The sequence below is a fragment of the Miniopterus natalensis genome, chromosome 13 (genome assembly GCF_054644295.1).
Source record: "Miniopterus natalensis isolate mMinNat1 chromosome 13, mMinNat1.hap1, whole genome shotgun sequence".
Lineage (NCBI taxonomy): Eukaryota > Metazoa > Chordata > Mammalia > Chiroptera > Miniopteridae > Miniopterus > Miniopterus natalensis.
This window is the reverse complement of record NC_142093.1, coordinates 54065248-54082392: the sequence shown is the minus strand read 5'-3', so window position 1 is coordinate 54082392 and position 17145 is coordinate 54065248. Positions and strand designations below refer to the sequence as shown.

Here is a 17145-nt window from a genome sequence, read left to right as displayed (position 1 = left end):
AAACACTGAGCTATTTATCTTAGTTTGTGTCCTTTTCTGTATGTGTGTTAATATTTCAAAATTAAAAGATTTGTATGTATATAAAAACATATAGTACAAACATGATTGCACTGATTGCCCCTCTAAACAGTGTTTATCAGCTAAACAGTGTTTAAATCGTGAGATACAAAGTTGTTTATTTATTTAATGAATTCGAGAAGCTAGTAATACTGATATTGAGCTGTAGATGGGGTAAGGAGAAAACATTTTTCCAGAGACTTTATTAATGACTGCTGTTTGTTACCCAAGGTTCACCCACTGCAAAGTTCAACAGGATCCACAGAGGGCCTCTCTCGACATTTCATCTTAAACCTCATTTTAAAACCTGGAGAAAAGAGGTCTGTCAAAGTAAAGTTTACTCCAGTTCACAACAGAACTGTTTCCTCACTAATCATAATCAGGTATGGTCTGTAATTGAATTGTGCGGTGATTTTTAGCACTTCTATAGAAGTTGTTACTTGATTTGTTTCAATATGAGTTTGCATATTTATTTATGGAAATCGTCTTTCACTTTGTCCAAGATACACAACACCTGATGAAATGTTACTTTGTGATTGTGTTCATAGCTAAAAACCTGAATAGTGTCTTCCTGTGCCACGTATGACTTAAAAATCAAAAGCCCTTGCTTTTCTTTGTGTAAATATTTTTTAATTCTTAAAGTGTAAATGTCTCACTCTTAAATTTACTGTATTTCTTCCTGGTGGTTTAGAAAAAAATGATAAAAATTATGGATTAAAATATTGTGCAAATACAATAGGAGAAAAATCTGTAATTCTTCTTCTTGCATAGAAATAACCTGACCGTGATGGATGCTCTAATGGTCCAAGGACAAGGAACAACCGAGAACTTGAGGGTGGCAGGCAAGCTTCCGGGTCCAGGGAGCTCCTTACGCTTTAAAATCACAGAAGCATTATTAAAAGATTGTACAGATAGTGAGTATTGCTAACACTTCCGTGGGCACAAATTTCAGCATTTGCTTTCAACAGTAAATAATTCCAAAAACAAGAACAGTGTTTCTGTCACTGCACATGTGCATATTAGTGCTGAATACTTCAGACTTTTAAGGAAACACCTGATTTGCTTTCAAGGTTGTTTGATTTGGATCTTAAACAATTTAAAGTACCAGTGTTCGTGTCATGCCTTAAATGACTTACTCTGAATGTAAAAGATAAAGCATGATCAGTCTTTTGGCTTCTAAAAGGACGTACAAAGCGGAGTACTGCCTGCTGCTAAAGGTTGGGTGAAGTTGAACTCTGGCACGAGGAGGTACTCAGTCTCTAGGCGCTTCCATGAGGAACGTGTTCATCATTTGGATCTGGAGCACATGGTCGCAAGATTTATACTCTGCATTATTTTTCCTTCAGGTTTAAAACTGAGAGAACCGAATTTCACACTGAAAAGAACATTTAAAGTAGAGAATACAGGACAACTTCAAATTCACATAGAAACCATTGAAGTCAGTGGGTACTCATGTGAGGGATATGGCTTTAAAGTCGTTAATTGTCAAGAGTTCTCACTAAGCGCCAATGCCTCTAAAGACATAATTATATTGTAAGTATTTTCTGATAAGGTATATGAGTCAGTAGCTTCTCCTTAACTTTTTACACTAGAGTTATTTACACTCAGTGCAAATATGTTTTCATGCTTACAAAAGAAGGCCTTTATCCACAAATGTATTTACTTAGGTTTCTTTTGTTGTGTTTTTGTTTCTGGTTTTTTCACTTAATTTTTGGTTATTTTTTATATCTTGGTTTTCATAATTGTGAAACTTATATCTCCAGAGTGGATCAGATAATCTTAGAAACCAGTTTCAAAATTATTCTCAGGGTTGTGTTAAAGCAGAAGGTGTCGGTCACCTCAGCAACAAAGTAGACAGATCATACATGCAGTTTCCCATGTTGCACATGTATGAATGTGTAGTATTTTCATCATTACAGTTTCAATTCCTGTATTGGTAAATAGTTGCAGCATATTTGATAAGTTGTTATATTGTAAAGTTTATGTAACAAGATGTAACCTTGTCCCCTTAATTGAATGACAGTGTCATGATCTTGAGTGGACATTGTCTTGACAAGGAACTACATTCATCAAATCGCTCTGTGTAAGGCACCAAAAGGGCCAGTGAGGAAAAGCACCTTTCCTCAGGTGCCCATCATCTGGTTGGTGAACAAAGAGTTAACAAAAATAAAAATACAATAATTGGGCAAAAAGCAATACTGCAGGAGACAAAGAAAAGATCACTGGGGCTTGGATGGCTTTTTTTAAAGGCATCATTGGGACTGTATCCTGGGAGAAAGGAGGAGGGAAAGGAAGGGAGCTCAGAGACTAGTTCCTGAATTAGTAATTACAGGGAGCAGATAGTTGTTCTTTTTTAATGTTATTTCTCATCCACAGAATATAGTTGTTTTTGTTATTAACCTCGTGGGAAAGTTTTCTCCATCTTAAAATGAGGAAATTGAATAAAAGTATTAAACTAAAATTCTGTTATGTTTCAAAGGTGTATGGGACTGTTACTATGTTTAAACTGCTTGCAGTATATTTTTAAATCTTGATCTTAACTGCCATCATTCTGTTTTAGGTTTACTCCTGATTTCACAGCTTCTAGGGTTATTCGTGAACTGAAGTTTATAACAACCAGTGGCTCCGAGTTTGTGTTTATATTGAATGCATCCCTTCCATACCATATGTTAGCAACCTGTGCAGAAGCCCTACCCAGGCCCAACTGGGAGCTGGCTCTCTATATCATCATCTCAGGAATAATGAGGTACTTGTCTTCTTTCAGGGTTGTTATTCGGCGTTACTGGGCATTGTTCATTGAGTGCCCACCGTGTGCCAGCCATGTTCTGAGTGCCGGGGATCCTCCGAGGAATAGGCAGGCCTCTGCATTAGTCAGGCTTACATACCTGCTCCACGTCTAGTGGAAGCAGTCAGAACTGAGCATATTTTGGTGGCATGCATATACCATAAACAAAAGTCTGTCTGACTTTGAAATTTGCTATACAAATTAAGTACATGTTAATTTCTTAAGGGAAACAAATACTCCTAATTTATCAGTTAAAGTTACGTGACTTGGGCATATGTGATTTACCCAGCAGTGTATTCTTCTAATGTCTGACCTAAAGAACAGGAAATGGATTAGAAATTATTTTTCAGTCCTTAGCATTCTTACCTTTTTTTCAGTGTATTTCTTTATGTGTTTGAGAATCAGGTGTACTCTAGTGACCCCACACATCCTTCAAGGGGATAGAGTTGACCTAGAGTTAAAACGAAAAGAAAAGATAAAAGCTGCGTCTTGGTAAAAAGAAAAGTATCCTTTAGTGACTGTTCTGATACAAATAATTATTTCCCCCATGTGAGCCTGCATGTAAATTGGCATTCTATAAAATTGGTGCACAAATCTTTATCCATAGTGGTTTGTTTTTTGTCTGGGTCATTAAAAACTTTCATAGGATCTTTGTTTTTTATTTATTTTTTTAAAATATATCTTTATTGATTTCAGAGAGAGGAAAGGAGAGAGAGAGAGAAATGTCAGTGACAAGAGAGTCATTGATCGGCTGCCTCCTGCACGCCCCCGACTGGGGATCGAGCCCACAACGCGGGCATGTGCCCTGACCGGAAATCGAACCCCAATCACCTGGATCCTAGGTCAACGCTCAACCGCTGAGCTACGCCTGGCCGGGCGGATCTTTGTTTTTTATATTATATTGTACTTCACTAAGAAACTCTGCCTTTAATGTCAAATGGGTTACTCTTGATGAACACGATTCTCCCTCTCTGTCCCTACAGTTTCCTGTTTCTTTTGGTCATTGGAACGGCCTATTTAGAAGCTCAAGGAATTTGGGAGCCATTTCGAAGGCGGCTGTCCTTTGAGGCCTCAAACCCGCCCTTTGATGTGGGAAGACCATTTGATCTCAGGAGAATCATTGGTATTTCATCTGAAGGAAAGTATGTTCACAGGCTGGAAATAAATTCTCTAGTATATATAAATTTGGTTGATGTAATTAAAAGAATAAGTTTCCCTTCCATTTTTACTCAGGAAAATCCTAATTCTAATTAATAATACGCTGCATGTAGCTCTCAGTTACAAAGAACTCACAGCAAATAACCATGTTTCTGTTATAGCAAAGGTTAAAATAATCTTAGACCCTGACTCGATTCCTAAATTTTCAGGTAGAACAGACCATATAGAGTTGTGAAAAGTATCCCAATTTCTTGTTGTTTTTCCTTAGAACATTTATATTATGATGGCTCTACTAATTAAGTAAATACTATTTTTAATCTAAGACTTTGTAGGTTGCTATTTACTGACTGCAATTTATCCTTTTTCAGCTTGAACACACTCAGCTGTGACCCCGGTCATAGTCGGGGGTTCTGTGGCACAGGTGGCTCATCATCACGACCTGGTGCAGGGAGTCATAAACAGTGTGGCCCATCAGTCCATCCACACAGCAGTCACAGCAATAGAAACTCAGCTGATGTGGACAATGTCAGAGCCAAAAACAGCTCTAGTACCTCTAGCAGGACTTCTGCACAGTCTGCTAGCAAAGCAGGCCCCCTGGTCCTGGACTCAAATACAGTCACCCAGGGTCATGCAGCAGGCAGAAAGTCCAAAGGGGCAAAACAGAGCCAGCACAGCAGCCAGCACCATGTCCATGGCACGCTGGAGCAGCACTCTCCCCCTCCACCACCACCAGTGCCTCAGCACCAGGAGCCACAGCCGGGAAGGCTGTCACCTACCCCCCTAGCGCACCCTTCCCACCCAGACCGTGCCAGCAGCACAAGGCACAGCTCAGAGGACTCAGACATCACCAGTCTCATAGAAGCCATGGACAAAGACTTCGACCATCATGATTCCCCAGCCCTAGACGTGTTTACAGAGCAGCCACCATCGCCACTATCAAAAAGCAAAGGTAAGCATCTGTTCTCACTATGGGAACAGCACACTGGGTGAGGAGGAAGCCAGTGTGTGTCTCAGGAGCTATTGTGGTCAGAGTTGTGATTTACAACTAATTTAGTAGGTGCTCTTCTGGGTCAGATTATCTCTAGCTTTGGACTTCAGCTTTTCCATGTCAAAATGCAAACAGAGGTAGCCATTTGTCATAAAGGATACTTGTGTTTCTTAGATTACTGACCAAATTAAGAAACTTATTAGACACCTACTGTTTCCCTTTCAGCTACCTGTGACTATTGTATTATTGTGATAGGTTGAGCTTTTTTTTAATTGTTGAAATAAGTTTTAACACAGTGGTGAAATGGAGATCATTTTAACTCAAATAATATTTCTCTACAACCTGTTTTTAAAGCAGGGTTTGGCAAACTACAGCCAGTGAGCCAAATCTGTTTTGTAAATAAAGTTTTGTTGTCACGCAGCCACCCCCATGTGTTTACATATTGTCTGTGGCTGCTTTTGTGCTGCAACAACACAGTTGAGTAGCTGCAGCAGAAACCATAGGCTCCACAAACCCAAAACTATTTACTGGCTTGCCCTTTACAGAAAAAGTATGCTGACCTCTGTTTTGGAGTTCTACCTACTTTATTAGTTATCTTTTGCATGGTAACAAATGACCCTCTCATAGTTCCTATGGGTCAGGCATTGGGGCACAGCTCAGCTGGGTTCTCCTGGCTCTCACAGGACTGCAGTCAAGGTGTTAGCCGGGCCTTAAGTCATCGTAAGATTCAACCACTCAGATGGTTGATGACAGGATTCATTTCTTCACAGCATGTTGGAGTAAGAGTCTCAATTCCATGCTGGATGTGACCAGCAGCCTGTCATGGGTCCTCTCCATAGAACAGCTCAAAGCAGTTGGCTTCCCCAGAGCTAGCAAGCAAGAAGGCAAGAGAGAAAATAAGTTGGCAGGACAGAAGTCAGTCTTTGTGACCTACTCTTGGAAGTGACATCCCGTCACTTCTATAGTACTCTGGTCATTAGCCAGTGTGGTCCAGTGCACAGTTCAGGAGAGAGAATTCTGTAAGAACAAAAATACCAGGAAGTGGGGTCACTGTGAGCTGTCTTAGAAGTCTGCATGTCACACATACATACACAGGTAGGTTAATGGGTAACTTCCAGAATCAAATGTAAATAGCAGTAAATGGCCTAACTGCACTTTCATTAATCCTTTACATCCTGAACTCTTTTGTATCCTTTCTCTCCTGTGGCAGCCATTCCAATGCACAGTACTCCAAGCCTATTTAAGTACTTCCCTCACTAATGTACCAAGGTTTGCCTTTAGTTTACACAGATGCAAAACAAACCTGACATCCCCAGAGTCGAGGAGTTTTCTTGTAGAGACTTTCTTACCACAGTGATATGAAGATGGTTATGTCAAGTCCTCTTAGAAGTACATGCATTTGGGACATCAAAATTACAACTAAACTACAAAACAACCATCATTTAGAACTGCCTAAAATCTAGCTGAATGGAAGTCCTACAACTAAGGATACAAAGAAGAAGCCACGTCAAGACTGCTAGCAGGGGCAGAGATGGTGAATGAGCTTGTCCCACACCCACGTGTGGCAGATAAAAATCAGGAGGGATATCTTGGCTGCAGAGGTCCTCTTGAGGAGTAAGGGGTCCCAGCCAGGGTTGCAGGGCCAGGAAGAGAAGTGTCCATAACTTTTGGCTTTAAAACACAAGGATTGTGAGACAGAGGGCTGCTAGGAGTCCCAAGAAGTTCCTCTTAAAGGGCCCATGCACAGACTTACTCCATTTAAGTTCCAGTGCTGGAGCAACAGCTTGAAAAGCACCAGGGACATAGAGGGAGGATCTGAATTGTCCAGCATTAGGGCAGGCAAGAGCTGGAGGGGTAGCTTTCTCCAATACAGAAGTGCTGGCAGAGGCCATTATTCCTTTGCTGAGCCCCGTGCCACAAAGCCTGCAGGCAGGCCCTGTATCTGAGTCTCCATCAACCTGGCTAACATTGTTCACCCTGCCCTGTTGATTCCCTGAGACCCTGCTTCATCCACTTCGGAGCCCACCCACGGTGTTTCCAATGGCTTTTCCATATAAATGGCCTGTTTTGACTCATGCTTCAAACTTTCCTAAAATCTGTCAAGCAGCATTTGGCTGTGGCATGCCCCATAACTCACGCTAAGTGGCCCCAAGCTCGGCACTGGCAGTAGCCAGCCTTGGTTCCCAGTGTGGCCTCTCTTGGGCACTTCCAAACCCAGCACAAGTAGCAGCTATCTGCAGATCGCTTTGTAGCTCATTCCTGGAGACCCTGGATAGAACATAGGCAGCAATTGACCTTGGCCTGTACCTCCCAGGAGGCCCCAGAGCAGCACACCCAGTGGACAGCTCTAGACTGTGTGGAAGCACCACCCAACCACCTCCACAAGTGACACACTCATGGGGTGGACTCAGTGGGCACCAGAGCCCTGCAGAAGTAAGTCCTGCTTCAAAGGATAGGACCCTACACAGCTGATTCTCCAACATGGTCCCAGCCACTCCTCGAAGTTGATTGGTGTGGGAGTAAATCCCTCCCATTGAGGTTCCAACAGCAATCAAGGCCCAACTACAACAGGAGGGTGCACAGAGCCCACAATGGGGGGGGGGGGGGGGGGAGGTGCGCCTGCAGTGCACAGCTCGGAGAATGGAGAAACTGTGCCACTGGACCCTACAGGACACCTACTACATTAGGCCATTCTACCAAGCCTGGGAGACATAGCAGCTCCACGTAATACGTAGAAACAAACATAGGGAAGCAGCCAAAATGCAGAAACAAACAAGTTCCAAGTGAAAGAATAAGAAAAAGAACTGAATGAAATGGAGTCCAGCAAACTAATAGATACTGAGTTCAAAACCATGGTTGTAAGGATGCTCAAGGAACTTAGAATGTTGTCAACATTTTTAAAAGGACATGGAAATCATAAAGAACCTGTCATAAATGAAAGATATACTAACTAAAATGAAGAATGATTTACAGGGAATCAACAGTAGAGAAGATGAAACCTAAAGTCAAATCAGCGATTTGGAATATAAGGAAGCAAAAAACACCCCATCAGTACAGCAAAAAGACAAAAGAATCCAAAAAATGAGGATAGTGTAAGGAGCCTCTGGGACAGTGGTCAAACATACCAACATTCACATATGAGGGTGCCAGAAGGAGAAGAGAGGGCAAGAAATTGAAAACCTAATTGAAAAAATAGTGGCAGAGAACTTCCCTCACCTGGTGAAGGAAATAGACCTACAAGTCCAGGAAGCACAGAGAGTCCCAAACCAGATGGACCCAAAGAGGCCCACACCAAGACACATCATAATTAAAATGCCAAAGGTTAAAGACAGAGAGAATCTTAAAAGCAGCAAAAGAAAACCACTTAGCTACCTATAAGGGAGCTCCCATACAACTGTCAGCTGATTTCTCAACAGAAACCTTGCAGGCCAGAAGGGAGTGGCAGGAAATATTCAAAGTGATGAAAAGCAAGAACCTACAACCAAGGTTGCTCTACCCAGCAAAGCTATCATTTAGAATCAAAGGACACATTAAAAGCTTCCCAGGCAAGCCCTAGCCTGTTTTGCTCAGTGGTTAGAGTATCGGCCCGTGGACTGAAGGGTCCCGGGTTCAGTTCCAGCCAAGGGCATGTACCTTGGTGGCAGGCTTGATCCCCAGCTCTGGTCGGGGCTCATGCAGGAGGCAACCAATCAATGTGTCACTCTCACATCAATGTTTCTCTCTCTCTCCCTCTCTCTTTTTTCCTCTCTCTCTTTCTCCCTTCCACTCTCTGAAAAGCAATGGGAAAAACAGCTGCTGAGACTGAAGGGAGAGATGGTAAGGTATAAACAGAAAATAGAAAAAGTTTAGAATAGATTCAAAATAGCTGAAATTTCTGTAGACTGGGAGTCTGCGGGACATGAGAGTTGGATATGCAGAGCAGCCTCCTGGGCAACATTGGGGGCCCCGCTGAGGGTCACTGGGTCACCACCTGGTGCTGTGTCATTTCTCTCTATATACTCTGCAGCCCAAGGGTGAATGGGTCGTTGGATTAAGACACTGCTGGATTTCTGCATAACAGAGGCAGCAAAATGACACGAGTGAGGATGTCGTGGGGAATTAGCAAGATAGTGAAGGACCTCACCAACAGGGAGAGCATGGATAAGTCAAGGGGTGAGAGGTCCAACAAGTTTAAGCAGCTAGTGGGTTTGGGACAGGGTGGCGCTGCCCTCACAGGGAGTGGACAGAGATGCCTGTTACAAGGACAGGAGCTGTCCTCTCCCAACATTAAATTGTACGTTTGCTTATGAATATCTAGGATATCTTATTTTACATTAAACAAGTCCAGAATTTAATTGAACATAATTGTATGAAAATCCTAAATAACTGAACTCTGTTTGCCATGAAATTTTGGTTGTGTAGCCTGTTTTTCTTAGTCCTCTGTACTTTTTTGGTTCTCCTTAGTGCCACTAGTGGTGTCTAGACACAAGACAAACCAGAACAGGATACAGTGTGGATCTTCTTACAAACTCTCTATTAATTCCTACCCTGGGATAGAATTAAAATTTTTTCACAAATACAAATTCTTTTCTACCTTCTGTTGGGCTGAACAAGCATCTTTACTATCTTGGCCCAAAGCTACTTAATAAGACAAAATAATGTGATAATTTCTATAAAATTTTGAAAACATTATTTACTTTAGCTTGAAGAACTCTTGAAGAGATTTCCTCATATGCATTTTTTTTTTTTTTTATCTTTCAGTTTATCATACTCATATAAAGGTATCATTCAGAACAATAGGGGAAAATAAATTTACAGGACCAGTACTGGCCCCAGTAAATCATGTGTTGGTCTTTATTATTTATTGGCTCCTTTAGGCCCATTAAGCAGCCAGAAGATGAATGCTCGCTGGATTTAGTGATTCTGCAGATTCTCTAGAATCTCCATCAGGTGTAACTGGCTTTGCAAGATCTGGCTTAGGTCCACAGCTGCCAGGGGCTGCACAGGCTCTGAGAATCCATTTGCTAGTAATTGGAACTTTCCTGGGATAATTCTTTTGGGTGGAAGGTAAAAGTGGGAGAGAGACAACCAAAGCAAGCAATGATTACAAATTCATTTATACAAAGCAAGCAATGATTACAAATTCATTTATACACTATTAGTGACAAGAAAAAGGTAACGAGTGAAACATACAGAACCTGGAATAAAGTTAGTTGTTACCATTAAGTGTTAAATTGAGCTGCAAATGTCCTGGCAGCTAAGCCCAAGGAAAACATTGTTATAGTTCCCATTCAGGACAAGGAAGCATGAAAGTTCATCAGAAAAAGCAGACTTTGCTGGCATTGAGTCCCTGCTTGAATCTGAGGACATAGACTAATAGAAGGGACATTGCTTCTGTTGAAAAGAATACAGGAACGTTCTCCACACAGATGCTTTATGTTGACCCTCTAGCATTAATCTACCTGCTCCCTGAGATGTGTGCTCAGCATCACCCATTTGCACTGCATCTGCGGTGCCTCAGGTCAGGGCTGGATTATCTGATAAGGGTCGGGGCTTTACTGTTATGAAGATGCTGGACTCTAAGCAGCCCGTGGTACTGCATATATTCAGCAGCCTGCCTCGTGTTCTTGTACATACTGAGATTAGCCCCAAGGGTGCCCTGCAGGTAGGGACAAATGGTTCTTGTCAGTAAAGAGTTTGGAATTCACCCAATTACTAGGAAAATTTACTTAATTAGGTTTTAAGGCAACGAAGGAATTATTTCATTCTGACCATTTTCAGTGGGCATAGCAGCCACTACCTGGACATCTGGTTTTGAGGAGAGATGCAGCCTGTCATCTCACCAAGATAAAATAGCTGCCGAAAGTCTGCCCACTCCCCGTTGAGTGGGATTGTTAATAAATACTAGCTATTTGAGTCTTAACAAATGGTTGTCAGATGTGAGCCGTGTGAAGTGGGTTTTGGTGTCTGCTCTCTCCCATGCATCCCTTGTTTTCTCTCAGGTCTTCTTCCACAAAAGCATACACACAGTAGCAATACAGTACCAGCCAGGTACCCCATAACCTCTCCCCACCACCTTCCTGCCCATGATGGAACTTAGGTGGAGAAAGAAGCTTATGCTAGAGTCCAAGTGAGGCTTCTTGCTTCACTCCCAGGTCTAAAACTTCTAATCAGGCTTATTATTTGGGGATGGCAGGAGAGAACATGAGATAGGGGTCAGGGCTTCAGAGGGCACCCCAGGTTACCTTTTCCAACTAGCCATGTGAATGGATGAGAAAGCCAACCTGTTTGGGGGGAGGCATACACAGGGACACCAGGCCTTTTCTTACCCCCTGGAGTCAGGACATGAGACAAGAGCAAAAGAGCTTGTCACATAAGCACTGGCCAACCACTTGTCAAAAAGTGTCCTGGCTGATTATGAGAGGCATGTCTTTAGCAGGTGTATCTTTTAATTTGCTGTGGTAGATGGGCTTAAACCCAAATAGTTGTTGGTGATTAGAATTTAACTTGTCAAATAACTATCCTCTCTTGCTTCAATTTAGGCAAGCAAATTTTATATTTCTAAAAGCATCGATAGCCTAGGATCCATAGGTTATATAAAGAAAATAATTCTCAGTAGTAGCTGTGTTAAAAAGAAGTTTGTATAGATTATGGAAAGTGGCAGGTTTTCTGACGCATGTCAAAAGCTATAACAGTAACATAAGGCATATACCTCCTTTGAACCGATGAGCTCATATCTGGAAGTTTAGTATCAGGAAATAATCTTACATACGTTATGGTTTATAATAGTGGAAAGTGGAAACTGCCTAGATGTTTTAAGAACAGGGTTTGTAGTTACAGTGAGTTAACTCAGTGCAGCGTCATACAGAGTAATTATGCATGGAGTCTGTGACACAAGAATTTGACGACCATTGTCTGCTTCCGTAAGCCAGTTTCCTGTTTCCTTGCTGATGAAGTGGGGTCTAGCAGTGGGCACATAGGAGGTGAACATGTGTAAATCTGTTTTTCTCAGACATGCTGAGCGATCCAGTCCTTGGCACATTGAGAAGAAATCTGGACTAGAACTTGGGAGGATGGCTTTCAGGCCAAATGGACCTACTCTTTACATGAGAAAAAGTATGGGTAGTTAGCTTTTTCAGAGTAAACAACACTTGATGGTTCTAAAAAATGAGTGCACTTGACAAGGATTAGCATGACCCTGTGGACGCGCCACAGCTTGGTCACTGAGCTCTTGGGGACTCTGCTTTTAAATCAAAATGAGACAGATACCTTTTATTTTACTTGTTATTCAGTTTTATTAAAGAGCCCCCAGGGTGGTTATAAAGGGAAAAGAGAAGTTTCAAGGGCTGATCTCTAGGGAACACCAGCACCAATGAAGTAGTAAAAATGTTGGCAGTGTCACTGTGCCAGAAGAGGGGGGGTGATGCAGGGCAGAGGGTGGGGAGGGGACATTCCACAGCATCCATAGAACAGAGGGGCCTGTAGAATGAGGGGTGCTAGAGGTCATTGCATTGACAGTTAAGGGGTCATTGCTCACCTTTCAGAATAGCATTCATTAAGGTACCAGGGCAGAAGGTGAAGTGCAGCAGATTAAGAAAAATGAGGATTTGTAGCTAAAATATGTAAACTACTCTTTCATGAAATAAGTTTGTGCCCAAGTTGTCAACTTAACTAGAGGTTTATTAAGTATTTCTTTTCCTCCTTTGTGTATCCCTGGCTTCAGGATTTGAGTGCAGTAAGAAAAGTCACTTTCAGCCCTTTCCTACTTATTAAGGAGGTTTCGGGTTATTGTAAATATAGATTATTTCTACAGATAGTGCCTCTCTCCCAGTGAACCAATGATAAAATTGTATAACAGCAAGTGGGACGCTCATTGTAGCAGGGGTTGACCATGGTCATGTGGGAAAGGAAAGACTGAAGGACTCTCAACATCAACTATTGAACTGACAGAATCAGAAATCCTGGGGCTCGTGGGGCTAGAGCAAGACAATCTCCTTCCCTCTCCCTGGCAGAGAGGAGTTCTGGCTGTTCAGGGTGGGCCAAAGACTGTTATAGTTAAAGCAACTGGCCACTCTTTTGCTAAAACAAAGACTCCTCAATTTTCGAGACTTAATATCGCAGTTAATGGTTTCAATCCAGCACCTGCAGAGTCAGTGTGAAAGTAAATGACGAAATGACATTCCTGAAAACCAGCCAGAGCTTTTCTAGATTAGGCTCAGCCAACTTTTCTGTAAAGGGCCAGAAGGTACATATTTGAGACTAGATGTGCCACAGACTATCCTTGTCACATGTTCTTTGATTTGTTTTTAACCACTTAAAAATATAAAAATTATTCTCTGCTCACAAGTCCTACAGATCTAGCCACAGGTCAGATTTGGCTGGTGGGCCATAGTTTGCCAATCTGTTCTAGATGCCAAGTGTGAGTCTCAGGTGCCTGTTAACAGTGGCCATAAAAGGTTTAAATACACTGTATTAAGTCACCATTGTGGAAAGTGAGTATTTAACAATGATGTGTACAGAATGGGTTAACCTGTGGCTTCTGTAGCTTTGCCCAGCCCGCCTGCCCACCTGCCCACCATTTTAAAATAATGGGCTTTCTGTAGGTATGTTGTGCCGTCTCTCCATGTATAACATCATGAGGTATTTGTGCGCCAGGCACTGTCCTAGTGGCTTCTTGTAATTCTTGATTACAACCCCAGGAGGGCTTGCCTCCCCCAGCTTTCAGATGAGAGAGGTCAAGTTTGCGCAGCTGGGCAGGGAAGAGCCAGGATTTGGACCCAGCAAGCATGACTCTTAGCACCACTCAAGTAACACACATGGGCTGCTCACCGTGTCACTGTCAGACTTTCATCGCCAAATAGATTTGAAAGGATCTCTGGTTTTCACTTTGTGACTTTTCAAAGCTATGTCACCCTCTGTGATATAAAAAAGTATTTTAACAGTCTACTGTACACTTAAAATGGGTCCATCTTATTGTCCAAAAATTTTGCCTCAAGGTTGATTTTTAAAATACAGTGGTACCTTGGTTTTCTAATGTAATTCATTCCGGGAGACCGAGTTCTGAAACGTTCAAAAACCAAGGAATCAACAGCCAACAGGTAGGCCTCAGGATCTTCCCCTCAGCGGAAGCTATGGGGCATGTTCGACTTCCGGGACGTGTTCGAAAACCGAAGCATTTCCTTCCGGGTTTATGGCGTTTTGTAACCCGAAATGTTTGTCAGCACATTCCACAACCGAGGTACACATGATTTGGAAAGCTTTAATTAGGAATAATTAAATAATTCTCTAAGGAATGAAGTTAAGAGAAAAACTTTATTAATCAGAAAAAGTCCAGTCTCTTCAAAAAAAGTTGTAGCGGCTGTGTTGTCTAAGCTGTTTAAAAATGAAGAGTTTGACATTTTACTTTGATTCACATCCCCAGGGAAAGGAAAACCTCTTCAGCGCAAGGTTAAAGCACCTAAGAAGCAAGAGGAAAAGGAGAAGAAGGGAAAGGGAAGGCCCCAGGAAGACGAGCTGAAGGACTCCCTGGCTGACGACGACAGCTCCTCCACCACCACAGAGACCTCCAACCCCGACACAGAGCCTCTCCTGAAGGAGGTAGGACAGGGCCGCGCGGCGGGCACTGTCTCTTCTGGGGGGCTCTCAGTGCACGACGAATGTTTTCTATTTAACGTGAGCACACTCTCTGAGGATTAGCACTCAGTGTTCACAGGCATGTCTAAGCAGAAAGCAGTCAAGTTCTGGAGACAGATGTCTTCGTTTCCCCCAGGGAAGAATATGCAGAAGCATGTTAACAAAGCAAAATAGTTAGAAATTGGAAACTGCTTAAAAGTTAGCGGCTATGTGGAATAGTAACTACTCTGGCTCATGAGATTTGTTTCAGATTTTAAGTATCAGAAGAGAATGAGAAGGAATTGTACTACTTTAATTAGACGGGACTTTGCCTGTAAGGTCTGCCCTGGCACAGTGGGCTTCAGGAGCAGCTCACTACCCACACAAGTAACAGTCACCCAGAACTGGGGACGGGCCCCGCACACATCAGCACATCAGGAAAGCTGCCTGTGTCCTCAGTCCTCAGCTCTCAGCGTGGTCAGTAGCATCAGGCGTAGCATTGCTAAGTGCCTGATACAATGGGCGTTACGTAACAGAGAGTTGTGTGCCTGTTGTGATGTGTCTAAGAGTCTGAGATATAACCTGTATACAGGAAAGGAAAAGCAGAATTCTATTTTGGCTTTTTTTTTTAAATAACTATATTTCAAAATTAAAATGATGCTAATATAGCCTTTAATATTGTAGACCAGAAGGTTTTTTCAGTTTTAACCTAGTGGCCTAAGGAATCATTTAAGATATCCAGTAGTGTCATCTGCATGTATTAATTTTTAAAGTAAAATTTTTATGTAACTATTTTGCTTGTCACCTGCCTTCCCCTTGGCATCCTTCACATTGGCATGGTGCTTTGTTCACCTCAGTACAGTTGACACCTACTACTGGAGTTCTATACTTTATATCCTTCTAACATATGACTCAGGTTGTAGAGGGGAATCCCAGCAGTTTCAGTGACAGGAATAAGCACGTGGAAGGCATTTCAGCACACACATTCACAACTTTTCCACCTTTCCAGCTTTTTTCTTAACTACTCCTCGGTGACCCCTCCAGCTACCCCTACTGCTGGCATCCTCTCTGTGCTCACTGGCATGGTTCTTACCTCTCTGTGGTTCCTTTCCTCCAGCTTCTCCTCCTCCTCACCTGTCATTTGCATCCTTACAGACAAGGATCAGAAACCCGCGGCCTCCATGCCTGTTACCCTTCTCCCCAGTGTTCGGGTTGTATGCCCCGCTCAGCACTCTTCGGAGTGTTCATGTGCTTGCTCTTCCTTGTGAATGGCCTATTTGCCGGGTCTATATAATTTCTTCCCCACTAGAGTACATACTCACCTGTCGATTCCAACCCTATTCCACCCATTTATTGAACAAGTCTGTACTGAGTGCCTAAGAGCCAAGTGTTGTGCTGGGAGCTTGGGAAACAACAGTGGACAAAGGTTCTTGTCCTCAAAGAGCTCACAGTCTCCAAAGTTCTTGATGAGTCGGGTGCTCAGGAAATGCTTCTTGAAGAACTTAGGAGTCTGAAAAGGTGTATGGGCAGGAGGGCATTCTGGCCCTTTCTCTGGTTATTTACTCTTGACAGTTAATAGATTGAGTTGGTGTGATTTGTTAATACCCAGGCTTCCTTAATAAACGCACACTGTGAAGCTGGACCCTGTTGGGTTGACTCTAATTCACCATGTGCTTGTAACTCCCCACACCTGCAGCTGTTCCCTTTTGCTGCATACCCTTCCCCTGTCTGTCCCCTTGTTAGCCTCAGTGCATCTCAAACTATCTTTTTTGATGATGAACCAGGTTTTTAAAATTTTTTGCATCTATCATATACAGGGGTGGGCAAAACTAGGTTTACCGTTTGTATGGAAAAATATATACAGGTTATGATTATTACAATAGCTTTATTAACTTAAAAAAATGTTATAACTGTATACCTACTTTTGCCCACCCCTCTATGTGGTCCTACGAACATGAGTGGTATGCACCCAGTGCATGTGCCACTCCCCAAGCAAATTCAGCAGCATGCGAGCAGACACATGCCATGTCCAGGAGACAAGATCACTGATCGGTGCTTGGACACTGCCACAGTGTCAAGTTACTATTAAAAAGCGTGTGTGTGGCCTTTTCAGTCCAGGCTCCAACTCGAGCCAGGCCAGTTAGCTCTTCTTTGCTAAGTCCTCAGTGAGCATGTCCATATGAAGGCACAAGTTGATTGACTTTTCACTGTCATATGTATCTCCCTCCTGCTGGACCTCACAGCCTTCAGGGGAGGGGCCAGGGCTCTCTCAGTAAGCCCTTGCCTGGCACCACCTGGGTGACCAGTAAATGTTGAGTAAGTGAATGAGTGATCCCTCCCGTTGATGGAGTAGTTATTGGCATTAACTCATGATTCTATGGACAGTCACAGCGCCACTGTGAACACTCAGTGAATGGGTGTGAATACTTGTGTTCTTGGCTTGGATTGTCCTTGGGCTCAGCATTGAGCACATTGCCAGAGTGTTTATATTGTAGTCCCAGCTGAACTTTTATAAATAAAGGCAAGGTCTGAAAAATAGGAAGCTGCTGCCAGTGCCACCACCCAC

At 42.7% G+C, this 17145-nt stretch overlaps 1 protein-coding gene across 2 annotated transcripts in view; it reads left to right on the top strand.

Annotated features, from left to right (window-relative positions):
- The window catches only part of TMEM131 (transmembrane protein 131), a 181348-nt gene that overhangs the window by 138438 nt on the left and 25765 nt on the right, over positions 1-17145 (top strand). For both annotated transcript variants that reach the window (XM_087823705.1, XM_087823706.1), the window contains exons 26-32: positions 289-440; positions 829-971; positions 1404-1590; positions 2618-2803; positions 3826-3984; positions 4369-4949; positions 14389-14564. In XM_087823705.1, coding sequence (XP_087679831.1) covers positions 289-440; positions 829-971; positions 1404-1590; positions 2618-2803; positions 3826-3984; positions 4369-4949; positions 14389-14564 — 1584 coding nt within the window. The remainder of the gene's footprint in view (positions 1-288; positions 441-828; positions 972-1403; positions 1591-2617; positions 2804-3825; positions 3985-4368; positions 4950-14388; positions 14565-17145) is intronic.